The sequence below is a fragment of the Lathamus discolor genome, chromosome 6 (genome assembly GCF_037157495.1).
Source record: "Lathamus discolor isolate bLatDis1 chromosome 6, bLatDis1.hap1, whole genome shotgun sequence".
Classification (NCBI taxonomy): Eukaryota; Metazoa; Chordata; class Aves; order Psittaciformes; family Psittacidae; genus Lathamus; species Lathamus discolor.
In genome coordinates this window covers 6071960-6093934 of record NC_088889.1, presented here as the reverse complement: position 1 = coordinate 6093934, position 21975 = coordinate 6071960, and the positions used below count along the sequence as shown (strand labels likewise).

Here is a 21975-nt window from a genome sequence, read left to right as displayed (position 1 = left end):
TACTGTGAAGAATTCTTCCCCTCATGGGGTCACTGAAAGACCACCTCTATCCCCATGGACATTCTGTCCAGCCATTTAGCCTCACCCTAACCCAAAGATGACAGCAAAATTAGCCCCAAGTAATTACTGAGCCCAAAGAGCTACCACCAAAATACGTAGGAAAAAGGGTCAGGCTTGTTTTACTTTTCAGAAGAAACCTGAAAAGAGAACAAGCCACAAGAATCTGCAGGCTGAGTGTAACTTCTGCACAGAGCCATCTCCAGCTATGTTGGGATTTGACGCTCTTCATTCCTTCCCTTTTAAGCCCTTCCTGTCAGTCATTCTGACAGAGTGGGAAGCTGGTGACACAAACAGGGAGACAAGCTCAAGAAAGACAGGAGTTTGTTCCCCTTCAAGTTTTCTCTCACAAAACACTGCCAGATGCCACAGAAGTCTAGAATAAGCACCATGACCTTATCGCGCAAGATAACATATCCTCACTTGTCCCACAGCTTCCATGGAAGGCACTGATGCTTGGCCCAGAAACAGGATGGGACTGAGGGAAGAGGACACAGCAGCAGTGCAGCACCTTTCACACAGGCTCACCTCCAGCTTGACCGGTTTCTTCTCTAACTGCCTTCCACCCTAAGACCATCCACTGCGCAAACACCACGCTGTCTTGCTCTCAGCTTCCTGGGTCCTCAATTATTTGCTTATCAAATCTTCTCATAAAGTATATCCCAACTCAAGAGAAGCATCACTGTACATGGCCCTTCTATGGCTCATTCTATGCCACATTTCTGTCCTCTTCAGTACAGGGACAGTGCTGTATGTTCTTTTACTAATGATAGAGGCCAAATAAACAAAATAAATGCTAACAGTCAGTAGTGACCATCTCTACCTGTTACAGTTTTGTCATGGACATCACTCAGTCATATTGCAAAGATGGGTTGACCTGGGAAGCATGCATCTAGTTCAACCAGACTCTTCTTTCACATGTGGGAAGAGGAAAAAAATGCACAAATCTTTGCTGGTTAGAGAAACAAATGAGTCTGTGCTTACTACTAGTGTAGCAAAAGCTTACTACTAGCATTGGGAAGGGATGATGGTCATATAATAATATGCATAGCAGCAGGACAGAGAAAGCTGTGGAGAGAAGAACCAGAAACCTGTAAGCAGGGCAATATGCAGGGGATCCATTGATGGGACTCAGAATGGGACATGAGGAGACTTGCTCAGGGCAGGTCAGGAGGGATATCTTACTATCTCAAGCAGGGATATCAGGAGGGATATCTTATTATCTCAAGCAGTCTTGAGGGAAATATGGTGAGCACCAGAACATGGAAATTCAAGAAGGAATATGATTAGAAGATGAACAAGAGGACTTTTTTTGCACTGCAGAATGAGCATTGGCCCTATTGGGAAAACAGCAGGTTTCACTATTAGTATTAATATTAAACATGTGCTATATTGAAAAAGTGAAAGAGTGAAGGAGTTTGTTTTAACCTTAGTGTGACTTTAGAATAAACTTCTCTCTGGTGGAATGTGCAGCTGGTTTGGCTGCAGAAGAAGCAGGAAGACTCTAAAATCTTCAGGATTTAACTAGTCCCCCAATGTATATCTCCCTTGTACATAAACCATCTGCCCTGTGCACCTCAGGTTAGTTAACATTCACTGGCTTGCCGGCAGTTCTGCACACTGAGGGTAGGAATGAAACAGGTTTATTGGTATTTAAAGCAAACAATAGCTCTACAAACAATCAGCCACCATCTAACAGCATCTCCAGCTGCGTACAACCCCACTGGGGTCCAGAGTTCGCCCACCTTTGGGTACTTACATTTTCTCTGAAGATAAAAGCCAGGATAGCAGCTGAAAGCTCCGCCAGGAAGATTAACAAAATAAACATGAAGAACTGGAAGAGAGAAGATGAAATACAAATCAACCAAACATATCATATTATTAGGTGTTTGCAGTAGGTAGTAAGAACACAGGGGTTTGCTAGTCACCAAAGAGATGGAAGAATTAGACTCATAGCCATCCAGAGGGACTTTGACACGCTTGTGAGGTGGGCTGATGCCAACCTTATGAAGTTCAACCATGACAAGTGCAAGGTCCTACAGCTGGGTCGGAGCAATCCCAGGCACAGCTACAGGTTGGGCAGAGAAGAGATTCAGAGCAGCCCTGCAGAGAAGGACTTGGGGGTGCTGGTCGATGAGAAAATGAACATGAGCCGGCTTCAGTGTGCGCTCGCAGCCCAGAAAGCCAACCGTATCCTGGGCTGCATCAAAAGGAGCGTGACCAGCAGGTCCAAGGAGGTGATCCTGCCCCTCTGCTCTTCTGAGACCTCACCTGGAGCATTGTGTGCAGTTCTGGTGTCCTCAACATAAAAAGAACATGGAACTGCTGGAACAAGTCCAGAGGAGGCCACAAGGATGATCAGGGACTGGAGCACCTCCCGTATGAAGACAGGCTGAGAAATTTGGGGCTGTTCAGCCTGGAGAAGAGAAGCTGTGTGGAGACCTCAGAGCAGCTTCCAGTATCTGAAGGGGGCTTATAAGGATGCCGGGGAGGGACTCTCTGTTAGGGACTGTAGTGATGGGACAAGGGGTAACGGGTTCAAACTTAAACAGGGGAAGTTTAGAGATAAGGAAGCAATAAATTCTTTCCTGTGAGGGTGGTGAGGCACTGGAATGGGTTGTCCAGGGAGGTTGTGAGTGCTCCATCCCTGGCAGTGTTCAAAGCCAGGCTGGATAAAGCCCTGGGTGGGATGGTTTAGTGTGAGGTGTCCCTGCCCATGGCAGGGGGGTTGGAACTGGATGATCTTGAGGTCCTTTCCAACCCAAACTATTCTATGATTCTGTAACGGTTAGGGTTGGAAGGAACCTTAAAATCTTCTAGTTCCAACCCCCAAATAACCAAGGAAACTTTTTTTCTCTGACAATAAAACCACCCTGTGAGTAGGTAACCTGGAGCAGACACAGACCCTCTCTGCTGTCACAAGACGTGAGACTTGGGATGCTTTTGCTGGTTTTAACGGATGTAAGGGAGTAAGACTATAGGCCACATAGCATTTCCCGATAATAAATGTGTACTAGGTTAAAACAGTAAAGCCTACTTGGGTGGAAAAAGTAATATGATTGTGTAAATGCTCATACGGTGTTAAACTGTGCTGACACAGATGTATGCATCACAAGCGTATACCTACATAGGCACACACCCCCATCACTACAACAGCAACAATTTTACTGTAATACAATCATAGCTCATTGTGTATGGAAGGAGGTAGTGGAACATAATTATTTACATCTTTGACTAAAAATGGACTCTTTTCAAAATATTCTACATTTCAGGACAAGATTACCCTTGATTAATATCCCTCTCCACCCAACGGGGTTGCACCGAGTTAAGTATTAACCACACAGAACCTCTACAAAAAGTTGATAACATACCATCATAATTTTAATTTGATTATGCAAGTATCATCCATGTCTTGTATAGCATCCATAGTGTGCATATTCATATCCTTACATTAAGTGCACTGTTGCATTGGTGCCTTGTGCTAGTTTCATGCTGCTGCAGTCCATAAGAAAGAGTAAAAGGAACAGGCAGAGATGTGCCCTCTGAGATCTTTAAGACAACAACTATGGGTGCTGAGGAGCCACTATGAGAACAGAGCAGAAAGTGGCTAGGCTCTGTCTTATCCCACAGTGGAATTTATTTCCATTCTTGGAGACAAAATAGTGGGCTTGAGGAACCATAAGTCTGAACTAGATGGACAGGTTTTTATGTTCTTATAAAGGAGAAATCACCATCTGTGATTCTAAATTCAAGGATCCCAAGAATTACCCACAGGCTCGAAGATGATTTTACAAAGCTGAGTGAATGTTCAGAAATGAACTCAGGGTTTGGAGCCATGTGAGAAAACCAGGAGTGAAAAGAGAATAAAGTAAGACAACATCACATGAGGGGCAATATACGTGCAGTATATGTTACCAGTGAAGGTGGTTGAAGCAACAAGTAGAAACGAACACAAGAGAAGTCTGGATGGGGGGTTTTGGTGTACATGAGAAGGTTATTGAAGGTCTTTCTGAAACAGAAGGCAGGCAGATGGGGCCAGAAGTATTATTGTGATCCCCAAGCAATGATTTATAAACAGTGTCTGAAATACTGTGCACTCTGCATTTTGGTAATGGAAAGAGAATTCAAGCTACCTGCTTGGAATGGGAAAAATGTTGTTTTGTTGTCAATTATCAGGGCTGTAAGTGATTTTTCCCCACTGGAAAAGTGCACGCACCATCCTGTCCCATTTGTCTACCTACTTCTGCAGGGAAAACAAAAGAAAAGGAGCCTGGACTCCAATGACAAAACAAGAAGAGTCAGATGAGCAGGGACTTGGGTTGCTAATAGGATGCTGTTGCTTGATTTTGCTGAACTAGTTAACTCTCTAATTTATTCTTGCTGCTGGAGTTTTCTGTGTGGTTTCTTTTCTTCCTGCTCAGAGACTGTTTTAATTTCACCACAGGAGGGCAAAGAACAAGTGATGAGAATGAAGGATGCTTTGCAAATTCACATCATCATCCATCAAGGGATCTCAGCGTAGTCACAAAGAGGTCTAAGGTGGCCATGAAGTGATTAATCCCATCACCTTGCTAATTGCATTTCATTTACTGATTACTGGGAGACACATGTTCACCCAAGCTCCAGCTCAGGCCTGTGAAGAAGTGGAAGCAGTTACTCCCAGATTATCTCTGATAAGCTTCATTATCATTTCCAAACTGATTTACACTTATATTGTGCAGTCTGCACTACAGATTTATAACCACTACTGTAGAAAAGACATGAGCAGCCATTAGGGCTGATGAGAAAAAGATGGATCATCAGTGTCTCAGAACTTGCTCTTATTCTACATTTTAAGCAGGGTCAAAATCTGCTTATTTTGTTTTGCCTCCCAAATTTAAATTGATTACTGATGGATGAGAGCACTAAATAGCCAACTGGTTAATGTGTGGGACACAACAGGCTCACATTCGAATTCATGCTGAATCCAACACTTGAACATAGGTAGTAACCCCCACATGCAAGGTAAACTTCCTGAGGAGTGGGGTCTTGCATGTTGGTCAACACTCCTGCCTCAGCTCCTGGTGATGGTTGTAGGTTTATCAGATGTTTCTGCACAACATCCTTGTCTCTAAATTAGAGAGATATCAATTTGATGGATGGACCACTTGGTGGATAAAGAACTGGCTGGACGGCCACACACAAAGAGTTGTGGTCAATGGCTCGATGTCCGGCTGGAGACCGGTAATGAGTGGTGTCCCTCAGGGATTGGTGTTTGGACCAGTCTTGTTTAACATCTTCGTCACTGACATGGACAGTGGGATTGAGTGCGCCCTCAGCAAGTTTGCCAATGACACCAAGCTGTGTGGTCCGGTAGATACGCTGGAGGGAAGGGATGCCATCCAGAGGGACCTTGACATGCTTGTGAGGTGGGCTGATGCCAACCTTATGAAGTTCAACCATGACAAGTGCAAGGTCCTACAGCTGGGTCGGAGCAATCCCAGGCACAGTTACAGGTTGGGCAGAGAAGAGATTCAGAGCAGCCCTGCAGAGAAGTACTTGGGGGTGCTGGTCAATGAGAAAATGAACATGAGCCAGCTTCAGAGTGCACTCACAGCCCAGAAAGCCAACCGTATCCTGGGCTGCATCAAAAGGAGCGTGACCAGCAGGTCCGAGGAGGTGATCCTGCCCCTCTGCTCTGCTCTTGTGAGACCCCACCTGGAGCATTGTGTGCAGTTCTGGTGTCCTCAACATAAAAAGGACATGGAACTGCTGGAACAAGTCCAGAGGAGGCCACGAGGATGATCAGGGACTGGAGCACCTCCTGTATGAAGACAGGTTGAGAAAGTTGGGGCTGTTCAGCCTGGAGAAGAGAAGGCTGCGTGGGGACCTCAGAGCAGCCTTCCAGTACCTGAAGGGGGCCTATAGGGATGCTGGGGAGGGACTCTTCATCAGGGACTGTAGTGGTAGGACAAGAGGTGATGGGTTAGAACTTAAACAGGGGAAGTTTAGATTGGATATAAGGAGGAAGTTCTTCACTTTTAGGGTGGTGAAGCACTGGAATGGGTTGCCCAGGGAGGTTGTGAGTGCTCCATCCCTGGCAGTGTTCAAGGCCAGGGTGGATGAAGCCTTGTGTGGGATGGTTTAGTGTGAGGTGTCCCTGCCCATGGTGGGGGGTTGGAACTGGATGATCTTAAGGTCCTTTCCAACCCTAACTATTCTATGATTCTGTGATTCTGAATATATTGGCTGAAAGTAATGCTGTGGACTAGGAGAAACTCTGAAAGTAGTTACTGGATGAGGAGTTGGTGCTCCACCATGATTAGTTCTTCCAGAGCTTCTGATATCCAAGTCAACTTTGTTAAACAACAGCAATGATGCCCTTGGTCAAGGATCTGTGCTGATACCAAGAGAAAGAAATATCCTTCTTTTTGAGGGGGCCACACCAGCTGATGTTAAAATGCATGAAGCATCTGTGAAACCAGAAGTCTGATGGGAGTAAGTTTTAGGGTTTGAAAAGGCAAACCATTCATGAGCATAAGCCAGACTAGGAACACCTTGTGAAGCGGAGAGTGTGAGGCTTCAGGGGAGGTGGTACTTGGGGAAAAGTTGCTAGATCAAATCAAGCCCACTTACAAAGTTGTTAAAGAATTGATGAGCCAGAGAGCTGCTCGAGTGAGATTTCACAGCGATGCATAATGCATGTCTGAAGCTTTTAGTACAAATGTAAACAGGAGATAGAAGGGACACGACAGATGCACAAATGCATGTTCTCTAGGTTCTGGCTTCTGTGCCTGCAAGAACTTGTATTTAAACCAAGCTGCTTGTCTCTTGGTACAGAAGCATCACTGTGTAACCTAACATGTTGCATTAAGCACAAGGCTGTGAAGTGTTTCTAGATTTCCCAGCATTTGGACTTGGCTCGCAAAAAGCAACAAACATTGGCCTGCAAATCAGACATTGAGTAACTTCTAGATTGTCCTCAAGGCCCTCTGACTGCAAAAGAACACCATGAAAATCAGGAACTAAAATGCTGTTGAGCATACAACATTATACCACAGGACTGATTCAGCTTTGCAACAAGAACAGCCCGTATTAATTTCATTTGTCTTAGTTTTGACTGCACGCATCCTGTTTTGCACTCTTGTAATCTGAATGCAGTAGCCCCTGAAACTTTTCAGCTTGAAAATGTGGGTGTTTTGGGTTAAAGGCTGTTGCTGTTTTTTGTGGAACGGCATTGCTGAAACTGGGGCAATGTCTCAATATCCAATATAAACTTCCCCTGTTTAAGTTTTTACCCACTACCCATTGTCCTATCACTACAGTCCCTGATGAAGAGTCCCTCCCCAGCATCCCTATAGGCCCCGTCCAGACACTGGAAGGCTGCTGTGAGGTCTCCACGCAGCCTTCTCTTCTCCAGGCTGAACAGCCCCAACTTTCTCAGCCTGTCTTCATATGGGAGGTGCTCCTGCCAGTCCAAGTATAAAATAGTAGTAAAAGTAAATAGATAAAGCATCAGTGATAAGAACTATCTCTAAGAATCAGAACCACAAAACTGAGTGCACCGGAGTATAACTAAAAGCACCAGAAGGACCATTCAAACCATGATGTAACTCTGTGATGTTAAATCAGGAGAGAACATGGCCAGAGAAACCTTCCTCCAGCCAGTCTGTATGCAATGGACATGGTCCAAGCTGAAAATATTATACTCCCATTCACTTTCAATCAATACTTGTCATCAAACATAACTTTTAATTTCTTAATCTGACAGGGACAGCTTTTGAAGTAACCTCAGGCTTATTGTGCCTGATCCTTTGCATGTTATTAGGTTCCTCTGGGCAGATCTTCATAACCTCACAGGCACATTTGGTTTGCTGATTTACTTGTGAGGTGAGGCACTAAATCAAGCCACAATGGCTTCCAGAACAGGGCTCTCATCTGCAGGTTATGAATTCAAGGTGTGAGTGAGCTAAAGGCCATAGAGAATTCCTTCAGTGCAGCCATGCTTATCTCTAGGAAAAAATGGGTTTGCATTCCAGAAAGAGAACTTTTCTCTTCTGTTTAGACACAAGTCTCTTTTGCACTGTGAAGCTGTGATGCAAGATACAACCATAGCAAAACACCATAAGACCAAGATTTAAACAAAACAAAACCAACCCCCCCAAAAACCCCTAACAAAGAAAAACCCAAAGCCCCAACACCCAACAGACCCAGATGGGGAAACAAAAGGTCATGCAAAGTAAACCTGATGATTTTTGTCTTTCAACACAGAACTTATAATGCCTTCCAGTAACAGACAATGGCTGAAAACCCTGCAGTATCAGAACTTATGGTGGAGGTCAAAAGTGACTTATTTTAGAGGCTTTGGAAATATGATTCGATGACCACAAGGGATGGAATTTAACCCTATTAGTCAGGGGAACATCTGCCTGAAGAGAACAAATCTGGTACGTTTTAGGAGCAGAATAAGCTGCATAAGGGAGCAAGCAGTTATTGAGAGCTGCAGTGACAGACCACCATGTGGTTCTGAGCTGGTCATTTTGCTGACATGGGGGCTCTGTTACACAGATGCTCTACACGTTCCCTCTGCTTTGCTGTGAACTACCAAGAAATGAATCCACAAGTGGAGCAGTGGGGTTTGGGTGGCCAAGAAAGGACTATTTTTGGTCACTTTAGAAAAAGAAGAACCAAATAACCGAATAGGACCATTTTGAAACAAAGCTTAACAAGGTCAAATACACTCCCAGACCCCATAGCCACTGGGCTCAAATCTGGTATAGGGAGAAAGCAAATTCTCTGTATTCCTAGCTGTGTGCAAAAGTACCCAAAGCCTATTTACTATCTAAGGAAATAACAGCCACAATAACAGACATCCATCTCATGCACTTATCACAGCATCATCTATTCAGTCACCCCCATTCCAAAAGGCCAACAGACACTTACAAAGAGCAGGAGGCATTTGTTCTCACGGATGGCACCGCAGCAGCCAAGGAAACCCAGCAGGAAGAGCATGGCTCCCATAGCCAGCATGATGTAGGCTCCCGTGAAGAGCAGGGGATTGGCAGCCACTATCTCTCGGAAGCCTGTGGGATCCACAATGACCCAGATCCCAAGGCCCAGCAGGCACGCTCCTCCCAGCTGTCATGGCAGAAGGAGAGGGACATGGGTCAACGTAAAACAACTGATGCAGGAAAATTGGGTTCATTGCTGTGTTTTGATCAGAGGTGTTCACTTGGAGAGCTTCTGTTTCTCGGTGGCATATATTCTCCACTAAGAAAGTGACTGCTGATATGCTATCTCTTGCTCACTAAATGACCATTTGCAGCAAAAGCACCTTCCTTGACATGTCACTACCAGCTGTTTACAACCTCCCTAATGCTGAAAGACTGAACCTTGAGCTGCTGCCTATAGAATCATAGAATCAACCAGGTTAGGAAATACAAAGACCATCAATCCAACCTCAGCACTGCCAAAGCCACCACTAACCCGTATCACTGAGGACCTCATCTACACACTTTGTGAACACTTGCAGGGACGGTGACTTCAACACTGCCGTGGGCAGCCTGTTCCAATGCCTGAGCACCCTTTGGGGAAGGAATTGTTCCTCAGCTCCATCTAAACCTGCCCTGGTGCAGCTTGAGGCTGTTTCCTCTTGTTCCCTCCCTTGCTCCTTGGGAGAAGAGACCGACTCCAACCTCCCTATAACCTCCTTTCAGGTAGCTGTAGAGAGCAACTGTCTGTAAGCAGCAGCCCAGCGAAGGGACACACGTGAACCATTGCCACCACAGAAGCCAGGGTGGCTGGGTGCTCCCACCCTTCCTGTCATAGACTAGAGCAACAGAGTGACAGAGAATGACCCAACGTGTGGTGGGGAAACTACTGTGTGTCCATGTGAAAACCTCAGCAGGGCACCCAGGACTAGAAAACAATTCTGCCATTCCAGGATAGACTCATGTACACCACCAGTTACAGCTTTCCCTCTGGTCTCCCTTGCCAAGGACAGGAATAACTCAGACAACGGTGACCACAGCGCTGGCTTGCAGAATATATGAGCATCTCTGGGTGCTGCAAAACCCTCAGGGATTGGTAGGGTAAAGCTGAGGGGACATTCTGTACTGTGCTGATGTGACCGACTTACAAAACAGGAGGATTCAGGAGAGAAAGTGGATTCTAAATACTTACAAATATGAAGAAATTGAAAAGAAACATCAGGTACTTCATGCAGCTCAGGCAGTCTCCCTCCATGGTCTTCAGGCTCCTTGACCCAATCCTTCCTGCAAAACATCAACACTCCCTTAGCACACTCACTTACTATTAGAGTGATAAAATCCTGTCTCCACTCATATTTCCTCCAAGGTCCTGTGGAGTTTATTATACAGAAAAGCTCATTTCTTACCTGAACAAGGCAACATAGCACAGGCAAGGAAGAGATAACTATCACTGCTAAGTCCCTTTGCATTCTTCCAGGTCTAAAGGTGAACACAGATATGAAGAGGAGGGTTGCAGGAGAGGAAAGGTCTAGCTTTGCTTGCAGAGGAAGATGCTGGCAGAAAAAATACCCCTCTGCACATGAAGATATGATTTTTCCCAGTCCCTAAAGCCTGTCAAGTCTAAGAAGCATTGAATGAACCTGCCCACATCACAACAGAAAAGGTCCTATTGACACAGGAGCCAGAGTAAGCTATATCCATTTAAAAGACTCACAAGCATCTGGGATAGTTAGCTCCATACACGCTTCCTCCACAGAATGAATGCCACTCAAACATGAAACTTGACATCTGGAGATGCTGGGCTGGGATAACTGCACTGTGTGGATGTGGGAGGGCCTGAGAATGCTGTCCTCACACAGTTACTCAGCTTGGGGCACACCGTGCACTGTGACTGTGCAGTGAAGTTAAGATGTTCTACAGCCCACCCCGCACAGGTCTTTTGCAGGCAGAGCCCATGGGTTGACATTGGCAAGCTTTTAAGACCAGGAAAAATGCTAAGGAATCTTAACCAGTTTGAAACCCCATGCCTGAATTAGACAACAAACTGCTTAGGACAGTGCTTCTATTGGAAGAGCAGCTATAAATCCTGACCAGGTGGGGCTACATGGGAAGAAAGTGCTGCTTCCTGTTTGATGAAGTCTCCCAATATCCGATTAAGTCATCAACTACCCTAAAGGGACAGACAAATAAATATGTGAAACAGCAAAACTTTGACTGAAACAGAAGATAATGCAGTCATGGCACCATGCACAGATGGATGCATACATTCGCAAACACAGAGGCTCAAGTTTGCTTAGCTCCCTAGAGAAGCCTTCCCAAAGCCTACATGCTTCTGAACCCATCTCTTTCTCTTGCTCCACTGCAAATGTCATTCCCTAAATAGATCTGTATCCAGTGATATGCTATGTTAGCGAAGTACATTCGATTCACTGAAAGAAAAAGCAGAAACTATGCAAGGTTTTCACCAGGTCAGGAATAAAACTCCTCCTTTCACTCCTTCAATGCCTTTGTTAATCCACAGACCTTGTGAGTGCTGTTGAGCCTTGTGGGGTGCTTCCCTCTCTGATGGGAACTGCTCTGCTTTAGCCTAAAAGCTAAGAAACCCAATGGCAGGCAGAGCTCCCAGCAAAGGGCTGCCAGAGGTAGAAGCCAGATTTCTATCATACAGTGTGTGTCTGCGGCACTTGACTTGGGTTAAAATCAGATCAGTTCCTTCCTATTGGCAAAACAAGCAGAGGTGCAAATGGTGCGACACAGCATCTCCCATGGACATGCAGCTGCTTTCTCTCTGCAACTTCATGTACCTGGGGCAGGACAGCAGCATGCTCTGCTGGCTGGGCACTTCTCAGGGAATTCCCTTAGCTAGGAGAATCCTGAGAAGATAATAGAATCAATCATAGAATGCCATGTTGGAAGGGACCTCAAGGATCATCTGGTCCAACCTTTCTTGGCAAGACCATGATCTAGACAGGATGTCCCAACACCATGTCCAGCTAAATCATAACAGTGTCCAGTGCTGGGGAATCCACTGCTTCCCTGGGGAGATTATTCCAATGGCTGATTGTTCTCATTGTGAAAAATATCCCTCTTGCATCCAATTGGAATCTCCCCAGGAGCAACTTGTACCCATCACCCCTCATCTTTTCCATGTCACTCCTTGTAAAAAATGAGTCTGCATCTTTGTAGCCACCCTTTGGATACTGGAACATGGTGATAAGGTCTCCCCTGAGCCTTTTCTCAAAGCTGAACAAGCTCAGGTCTTTCAGCCTTTCCGCATGTGGCTTCCCAGTCCTTGGATCATCATTTGTGGCCCTTATTGAGAACCTTTCCAGCCTGTCCGCATCCTTTTTTTGCATAGCAGGGACCAAAACTGAACACAGTATTCCAGGGGTGGCCTGACAAACTCTGAGTAGAGTGGGATGATGACTTCTTTGTCTCTTCTGGTGATACCCTTGTTGATGTAACCCAGCATCTTGTTGGCTTTCTTTGCCATGGCATCACTCTGTTCCATTTCCACAGAGGGTCCGCAAAGCCTGGCTTACAGTCCACCTCGCTTCTGGAGAAACACAAATCTGAACCACAGAACAAGAGCAGTGTTTTTCTTTACAGTTTATTTTCTTCTGCCTCTGATATACAACTCTTCTGCGCAGAGAGACTTGAAGCCAAGACCACAACTGCAGTAGACAGAGTAGGGCACAGAGCTCTGGCATGAGCCTGGAAGAGGTGCCCACAGCTTTTTGATGGTGTTTAAAGCCATGTCTGCAAACCTCATGGAGAAAGGAGAAGAGAAGGCTGCGTGGAGACCTCATAGCAGCCTTCCGGTGTCTGAAGGGGGCCTATAAGGATGCTGAGGAGGGACTCTTCCTCAGGGACTGTAGTGACAGGACAAGGGGTAACGGGTTAAAACTTAAACAGGGGAAGTTTAGATTGGATATAAGGAGGAAGTTCTTTACTGTAAGGGTGGTGAGGCACTGGAATGGGTTGCCTAGGGAAGTTGTGAATGCTCCATCTTTGGTGGTGCTCAAGCCCAGGTTGGACAGAGCCTTGGGTGGGATGGTTTAGTGTGAGGTGTCCCTGCCCATGGCAGAGGGGTTGGAACTGGATGATCTTAGGATCCTTTCCAACCCTAACCATTCTATGATTCTATGATTCTATCTTTATGTCCAGAAGGGTAAGGAGCTGGGGGGGGGGGGGGGGGAATTCTTCAGTTTCATGAGAAAGGTGAACCTTCAGCTCCCCTAACCCATGAGCTTAGAGACTATATTAGAGAGCAATATGGAAATACAGATACAACAATAGGATACTAGAACTTCAAGAGCCCCACAATTAGTGGCACCCATATGTTCTCATCACCACACACACAGAGTTACGCTCCAGTGAAACAAAGGATGGCTAAGCCTGAAAGTTATCTGAGAAACTAATACGTCCTGCTGCTTTGAGCACCCACTTCATGATCCATATCACAGCAGCCTTAGGCATAAAAGGACTGAAAAGCAAACCACTTGAGCCATATTGTGCCACTTCACATCATTCACACTCATCTCACTGCTGAGGCACCCACATGGAAAACATTGCCTGTGGTCCAAGAAGCAGCAGCACCTGAGCCCAACGCTGTCTTGCTGCTTTAGAGTCAATAAATCCCATTCCCACCTTACTTTACTTTCTGTGTCTGGGTCTGCTTCCTCTGCAAGATGAGCAAGCTCCCTTGGAACTGCTCTGATTTAGTATAGGCTTCCTTTTCTTTTCCAAGACAAACCTAAGTTACGATTCCTTGCACTGCTTCTGCCCATGCACCCACTCAGTATGACAAATGTTTTCTAGGCATGAGCAGGGAAAAGAGGCTCTAAATCCACTGAGCAAACTTCTGTGGCAGGCGCATGTCATAGTAACCTGGGAGCAGGATGAACACGGGCACACTCAGCTTTGATAACTGAAGACTCCCTTGCTTGCCTGGGCAAGAAATTGTCCCCATTGGTGGTGCTGAGCTCAGATATGTGATTTCTAAACCCACTTTGTTTCACACAGCAAAGCAACAATTAAGTGAAACCCTGCTAATTGTGCAGTGCTTCAAGCCAGGAACACGCCCCATGGGGCTTACAAATCCCAGTGTCCTTTAACTCAGGGTGTGCAAATGGAAGTCAGTGGCAATAGAGCAAAGTCTGGTCTGGCAAAGCCAAGAACACACACGTCAGAGCTTCCACATCATAACAGCTCAATGCAAACTACTAGAAAATGCCAACCCACTGATCTGATCTGAGAAACAGGAGCTCTGAGCATCTGTTTCAGTGCTGGAACTTCGAGCTTTGAGAGACACATACATCCCAGTATAACACACGCTTTCCAGTTTCTGATGGGCATCCAGATTCCCAAACAGCACTCGTAAGATCGCCATTTGGATCCTGTGATTGCACTGATTAAAACAGGGCAAATTAATCAAAAGCATGATCTGACCTCTGTTGTAGGGTTTAAATCTGTTTCCTGTCAGAAGTCAAGCACTCCAGCACATACGAAATATGTTACCATCTAGTTCATATATGCCGCAGACTTTGGGCAGTATACAACTAATGCCATTTACAATCAACACAAGCAAAATGCAAATAACACAACTTACTAATAGTGTAATTATGATGCCCCTTGTGCCAACTGCTGCTTTTCTAATTAGCTGGAGGTACCTCAAGTCCCCAGTGACAGGCTGCATGGAGAAAATAGCTGACATGAAAGGAGAATCCTGACCCACAGAGCTACTTCTTCCTTCCACTTTTCTTTCTAAGCCATACACACAAAAGGCAAATCTTGACAGTTACTCCTACAACACGCTGATGCAAGTGCGATAAAACCCAAATGCATATGTCTTAATCCGCCTCTTAAAAATACCTTCTCCCCCTCCTCCAGGCCCCAAATTTGTGACAGATTAAGTTCTCCTCCACAGGAGACATTTAATGCTAAGCAAACATTAACAGTCAGAACTGCAGAAGACAGCGGCTGACAGATGCTTTCTCTGGCTTGTCCCATCTCAGACCTGCGAGACACATGAGATGCATTTGTTTTTGTCTGAAATGTAGCTATAAATGTTCTGCTTTTTCTTTAGGCAGATTATGCCACATTTCACCCTCTCTAATACGAGTTTTATCTCACAAAGTGATGGGGAGGCTCAAAATCCCCAGCAGGGTAGCCAGGAAACATACCCCAGCTGCTGTAATCAGTTAGGAATACAGCCTAGTTTTTCAAGGCAATGCACTTTTTTGTCCTCCAGCCACCATTTATTTCCTTCCTTCTGACATTTGCTTTTGCAGCTACCTTGAACTTCACATATCCAAAGGCAGCTGCTCCACCACACCCCCAAAAACTGCTTCCAAGTTTCTCTTTGCTACCACTGACATTTCCTTCTCCCACCATACCCTTTTCACAGTGGATTGAACCCCTAATTTCACTTCAATTGCTCCATTGCCTTGGAGATGGCAAAGGAGCAATGACTCTGGATGTCATTGAGTACAAGCACCCACTGCCACCAACCGGGGGCCAATCCCAAAGTTTGACCCAACTTTAGTTACAGCAGGTTGCTCAGGGACATTAGTTTGAGTATCTCCAAAGCCTGAGATTCTCCCATCTCCCCAGGCACCTCTTGCAATGTGTGCTCACCCTCCTTGGGGAAAAGCTTTTTCTAGACAGAGCCTCCAAGGTATGTCCAAGTTACCTTGTGCAAAAGGAACAAGAGCATCCCTCGGATGTGCCAGTCTATCAGGACTCTCAAGAGCACCTTATCTTCCCCAGTCTAAATCATTTCATCTTCCATATCTCTCCTACTCTCTACTGAACCATTTTCCTTGCCTACCATTCCAACCACATAATAGCCACCCTTAACATACCTCTGCAGACTATTTGTATTCCACTACTGTTGCGGTTTAACCCCAGGGTTAAATAGGTTTAAACCAGGGTTTATGGGTTTAAACCCCTAAAATTCAGACACCATGCACTTGTCTGATAGCTCGTCAGGGTCTCCCCATTTCAAATACCTGATAGAAATCGCAGAATAACTAAGATTGGAAGAGCTGTCTAGACGTCACCTTGTCCATCCCTCACCACTTTTTCAGTCACTTCTATCACATTGTCCATGTATATCTTCTTGGACATAAACATCTCTTTGCCACTGACATGAGTGGAGACCTTGTGCACTGAACTGATCCATTGCTTCCTTTAAAACCCAAGAACCAGTTCTTTAGTACCTGCCATACCCAAAGGCTTCAGGAACAAATGGTACTAATTCACGCCTCCTTTCATATTCACACAGAGTGCAACCAGGTAAAAGCAGAAGACATGTTTGAAGCTCTCCAGAGAGACTTTAACGGAATTAGAAAATATAGACTAGATTCTCTTCAAGTCAAAGCATCAGTTTCTAGAAGTTGTCCCAGCTGAGATGTCACTAGAAGCATCCCTGAAGCTGTAAGCTGCATTGGTGGTGAAGTACCACCAAAACCTAGCATTGCTCCACGATGTTCTCTACCCAACAACATGGAAATACACCCTTTAGCTTGAAGGTAAGGAGGCTTGACTCATCATGCTTGCCTCCCTTCATGGAGGTGCCCACTCCAATAGGATTTGTGTGTTCACTGTCTACAGTGGTATCCACCTCCTTTAAACTGAGGTCTGCTATGAAAACATCTAATTGGTGGTGCTTTCCACACAACCCCCTCAGAGCATCATTTCCACCAAATCTGCTCTTCTAGATAGAACAGAGATGGGGCAGTTTATTTAGGACACCAAAGGCAGACAATTTGCTGCAGTACATCTTGCAGCTGATGCGAGGGCAGATGAGCTGTGTATTTCTTACTCCCCTCCTGCACACCTAACCATCTTTGACAGAAATACAAAGAAAGCACAAGGAAAGAGCCATAATCAAGACTCACCTTCACAAATCTTGGGACTTGAAGCACAGTGTCTATTCTACTCTTTAATTCTCTGTGTGTCCCATGTATCCCCTTCTAACCAAGCTTGTCCTGGAAGAGAAAAATACGCGATTATTGCAGAAGTCAATAAAATGCAATCATGTTAAATACACAATGTATTAAAACACACCATCCTGATGAATATGCTCAGTCTAATTGCCACCTTAATTTAGTGTACATTAGCACTAATGAAGAGCTTTTAATACCCAGTGAGGGATCTGATTCCTCAGCATCTCTTTAACAACCTTTGGGGTGTTTTAAAAGCCCACATACCACGTTTAAATCTATAGTCCCATTACACACGCACCTCATACCACAACAGGATTAGATTTATACCAGCTGCACCTTCAATATTTTATAGGAGGTTTAGACAAACTTTAATCTGCTGTGACTTTACAGCCCATTTAGCGGGAAAATGGGAAAGGCATAGGAAGGGAGATGGAATGCATCTTTGGGAAGCCCAGCCCAGCCATTAGGAGTAAAGGCCTGAGACACTGGGCACTGTTCCTTGTTCTTCCAGCCAGCTCTCACGCCAAGTCGAGCAAACTATTTCCTCTCCCTCTGCCTCATTGTCACTGCCTGCGAAGCAGCACTAGAGAGGAATGGTGAAGCCACCGCATTGCCTACCCAAAGGCATTAGATGAAGCAACGCGGGCAGAAGGACCTGGGGCGAGCTGTCCCTGAGCTAGAAGTTCCCATTTTATCAATACATTTTAATTTCTGCCTGCACAATGCTAATGACAAACCCTGGCTTGGTAAAAGGGAGGTGAGATTACAGACTAACATGCTCGTTTGACTGATGGTTCCTCCGGGCATCCTTCCGCAGGTTGGTTTTTCCACCCATCCAACACTGCAGAGCCTGTGGGGAAGAGGCAGCTTTTACCTATTCAAACAGCACCCCACGTCATAAGGGTCCAAGGCCAGGTTGGGCAGAGCCTTGGGCAACATGGTCTAATGTGTGGTATCCCTGCTCATGGCAGGGGGTTGGAACTGGATGATCTTAAGGCCCTTTCCAACTCAAACCATTCTATGATTCTATGATTCACTCACAGTCGCTCAGCACTGTAACTCACACACTCATCTTTCACAGATTGCTTTGCTGAAGCCACTGCATCCCTGTGAGGGCTCAGATAAGTCACCTGGGTCTTTCCCTGCTCTGCCACTGCCAGCATCTCCTCATCATTTCTGGAGGAGGTGCATTTAACATCTGTTTCCCACAAACATTTGTGAATATGCCTTGGAAAATTGCCTCCCATTAAGGCTTCTGTGAGTAAAAGTCTACCGTTTGTTGCTGGCAGGAGGCGAACCCAGAGTTTCAAGGTGTCTGAAACTACTACAATATAAACCATATAATGAATATTCATAGACTTCTTTGTTTTGCATTAATCCCTCACATTTTGTGTCCTTCCTCTCTCGCTGTGGACCTAAACCCTGAATGATGAGCAGGGATGGTTTCCCTTTTGGAATCTGAAGGATACAAACATCTGTACCCAGTCTCTGCTGCTAAGTACTGAAGGCATCTGCTGAGCAGTTGCTCCACTGCCCCACTTCATCACAGTGCTGTGTATGAAGGCCATTCCCAGGTCAGCTTTACCACCAGTGTGGAAGTTCAGAGGGTGCTATGTGACCAGCTCAGGGACCTCTAGAGAGGGGCTTGGAGGGTCTACAGGGAGGACAGAACAGTGTCACTGCCTCACAGCCCCTTCTTGCAGTCTAGTGCCCACCTTTCCCTCTTTATCTATCACTTTTGTGTATGGGCACACTTCATCCTCTGCTTTGCATACGCAATTAAGAGTCAATATCTTCAGTTGCCCCATCCTATGATGCCGTTCTCCTGGGATAGCTGTTGCCACGAGAAGATGGCTCTAACTTTGAAGCAGAGATTACACTGCGCATTATAAACCTATCATTAGGAAAATAACCAGAATGATAGGATTCCTGTTCCTACGGCGTGTGCATATAATTACATCCCTACAAGCCCTCAAAGGTCTGCATGGGAGAGGAAGTTTATTTTTCCTATTCCTCTGAAGTCACAATATTTTAAAGAAATTGCAGCACCACAGAGAGGAAGAGCTTTAAATGCTTCAGTAGGTGCCAGCAGGTGCTGTGTCAGGGGGGAGGAAAGAGCATGCTTGGTGCCAAACAATAGCAATATTCCATCTTACTCTATGGCCCTAAAAGGGGAGGAAGTCCCTGCCAAACAGACTCTCTTTGGTTAATAGCTACGATTTTGCCACTAGGGAGGATTGCAGAAAGTGCAAAACCACCATGGCTAATTGGGGCTGGAGCAAGCTGACGCCTTTAATTACAGTTGCTGGTGGAATGCAGTGGAGGCTGGAGCAAGCCTCCATCCTCTAGGCGTGCAAGCCACGCTGCCTCAGCAGATGCATTTGGCACATTGTCCTACCTCCTACCTCACAGCTCACAGCTACCACATCATGTCTCTTTGCTGGGCACTGAGCTGTACTCTCTGCTCTTTGTGAGAAGAAGGCTTTGATGAAGGAAAAGTGGATGAATGGGTTGCCTAAAGAAGTGGTGAATGCTCCATCCCTGGCAGTGTTCAAGCACAGGCTGGACAGGGCTTGGAGCAACCTGTTCTAGTGTGAGGTGTCCCTGCCCATGGCAGGGAGTTGGAACTGGATGATCCTAAGGCCCTTTTCAACCCAAACCATTCTATGATTCTATAAACTCATGACTCAGGCTGGTCTTATGCAGCAAGACAGACAGTTGGACAGCCACAGCGAAGAGGGAGCAGGCAAAAAGAGAGTAAGACAGTCAGCAGGTAGTAAGTGAAACAAGAAATTAATGGAGAGTGAAAGATGGCCTTTCTTTGGGAGAAATCAAGTCTCCTGCATGTTAGCTAGTGCAGGAAGGCCACCAGATGAAAGGCTTACAGATGTCCTAATTCACAAGTGCCTATAGCTGCTCCCAGTCCCCTTTGATCACAACATTTGCAGGTGATGGTTCAAAATTAAACAGCAGAAGTTCAGGTTGGATATAAGGAAGAAGTTCTTTACTGTTAGGGTGGTGAGGCACTAGAATGGGTTGCCCAGGGAGGTTGTGAATGCTCCATCCCTGGCAGTGTTCAAGGTCGGGTTGGACAGAGCCTTGGGTGACATTTAGTGTGAGGTGTCCCTGCCCATGGCAGGGGGTTGGAACTGGATGATCTTAAGGTCCTTTCCAACCCAAACCATTCTATGACCTTATGATCTAGAGAAACCAACCACATGCCAGCCCATATGCTCAGATGAAGACAGAAGTCATGTCCTGCTGGACCTGTGCAACAAGTCAGTGCTTTTACAGTGAAGGGTGAGGAGAAACATCTCTGTGGAAGCAGGATCAGCTTGATACCATTCCCTTGCAGTGCCTTCAGAAAACAGTAGAACATTTGCTGCTCCTGTACTGGAGCTTGGCACAAACTGTCAGCTCCATCCGTTATCCTGTAACTATTGCTCCTGTATAAATAACTAATTGCACTGGAATTTCATAGCGCTTGCATAGCAGAGTCATTGCTGTGACACGACTACATTACTGCATGTAAATCCAATTAGATTCCAAAGTGCACTGAGTAACTATAATCGGCCCCTGCGGAGCAGCGATGAGGGGACCTGCACAAGGCCATGCAACTAGATACTAAATTACAGTCAATCTGCCTCCTCCTTAGTTGCATTAAAATGCTAATGTCACTGTAATACGGGCCCATTTACCATCGATGACTGCCTTGCCTTGCAACACTGGAGTGAATGAGGTCGTTGCACCGCCTGAGAGCATTTAATGCCTCAGTACAGTTGAGTGAGCAAAGCCCTCAGGGCATCTTATACCTTAAAACAATAACCTGATTGGCTTTTATAATGCTAAAATCATATGAGGCTTGGGATGGTGAGTAAATGAACCACAGCCACTGCTAAAACCACCTTAAGGTTCCTATCCAAGCAGAGCATTCAGGACAATCATAGAATCACAGAATCATAGAATAGTTAGGGTTGGAAAGGACCTCAAGATCATCCAGTTCCAACCCCCCTGCCATGGGCAGGGACACCTCACACTAAACCATCCCACACAAGGCTCTGTCCAACCTGGCCTTGAACACTGCCAGGGATGGAGCACTCACAACCTCCCTGGGCAACCCATTCCAGTGCCTCACCACCCTCACAGTAAAGAACTTCTTCCTTATATCCAATCAAAACTTCCCTTGTTTAAGTTCTAACCCATCACCTCTTGTCCTACCACTACAGTCCCTGACGAACAGTCCCTCCTCAGCATCCCTATAGGCCCCCTTCAGGTACTGGAAGGCTGCTATGAGGTCTCCACGCAGCCTTCTCTTCTCCAGACTGAACAGCCCCAACTTCCTCAGCCTGTCTTCATATGGGAGGTGCTCCAGCCCCTGATCATCCTTGTGGCCTCCTCTGGACTTGTTCCAGCAGTTCCATGTCCTTTTTATGTTGAGGACACCAGAACTGCACACAATGCTCCAGGTGAGGTCTCATGAGAGCAGAGTAGAGGGGCAGGATCACCTCCTTCGACCTGCTGGTCACGCTCCTTTTGATGCAGCCCAGGATACGGTTGGCTTTCTGGGCTGCGAGCGCACACTGAAGCCGGCTCATGTTCATTTTCTCATCGACAACACCCCCAAGTCCTTCTCTGCAGGGCTGCTCTGAATCTCTTCTCTGCCCAATCTGTAGCTGTGCCTGGGATTGCTCTGACCCAGGTGTAGGACCTTGCACTTGGCAACTGGAACACATCCTGTCTCTTGTCTGTCCTCCTTAGGTGAAGACACATTTCTGCCACCAAAAGGCTGTGCAGAATCATAGAACCATAGAATGGTTTGGGTTGGAAAGGACCTTAAGCTTATCCAGTTCCAAACCCCCTGCCATGGGCAGGAATGCCTCACACTAGACCATGTTGCCCAAGGCTCTGTCCAACCTGGCCTTGAACACTGTCAGGGATGGAGCATTTATCACTTCTTTGGGCAATCCCAAGAAGAGGCAAGCCTAATAAAAGCACAT

General features: G+C 46.0%; 1 protein-coding gene across 4 annotated transcripts in view; it reads right to left on the bottom strand.

Annotated features, from left to right (window-relative positions):
* The window catches only part of TSPAN18 (tetraspanin 18), a 129061-nt gene that overhangs the window by 11825 nt on the left and 95261 nt on the right, over positions 1 to 21975 (bottom strand). For all 4 annotated transcript variants that reach the window (XM_065683362.1, XM_065683361.1, XM_065683364.1 and 1 more), the window contains 4 exons: positions 16931 to 17020; positions 10219 to 10310; positions 8980 to 9174; positions 1817 to 1891 (listed from right to left, as the gene is read on the bottom strand). In XM_065683362.1, coding sequence (XP_065539434.1) covers positions 1817 to 1891; positions 8980 to 9174; positions 10219 to 10281 — 333 coding nt within the window. In that variant the 5' untranslated portion in view covers positions 10282 to 10310; positions 16931 to 17020. The remainder of the gene's footprint in view (positions 1 to 1816; positions 1892 to 8979; positions 9175 to 10218; positions 10311 to 16930; positions 17021 to 21975) is intronic.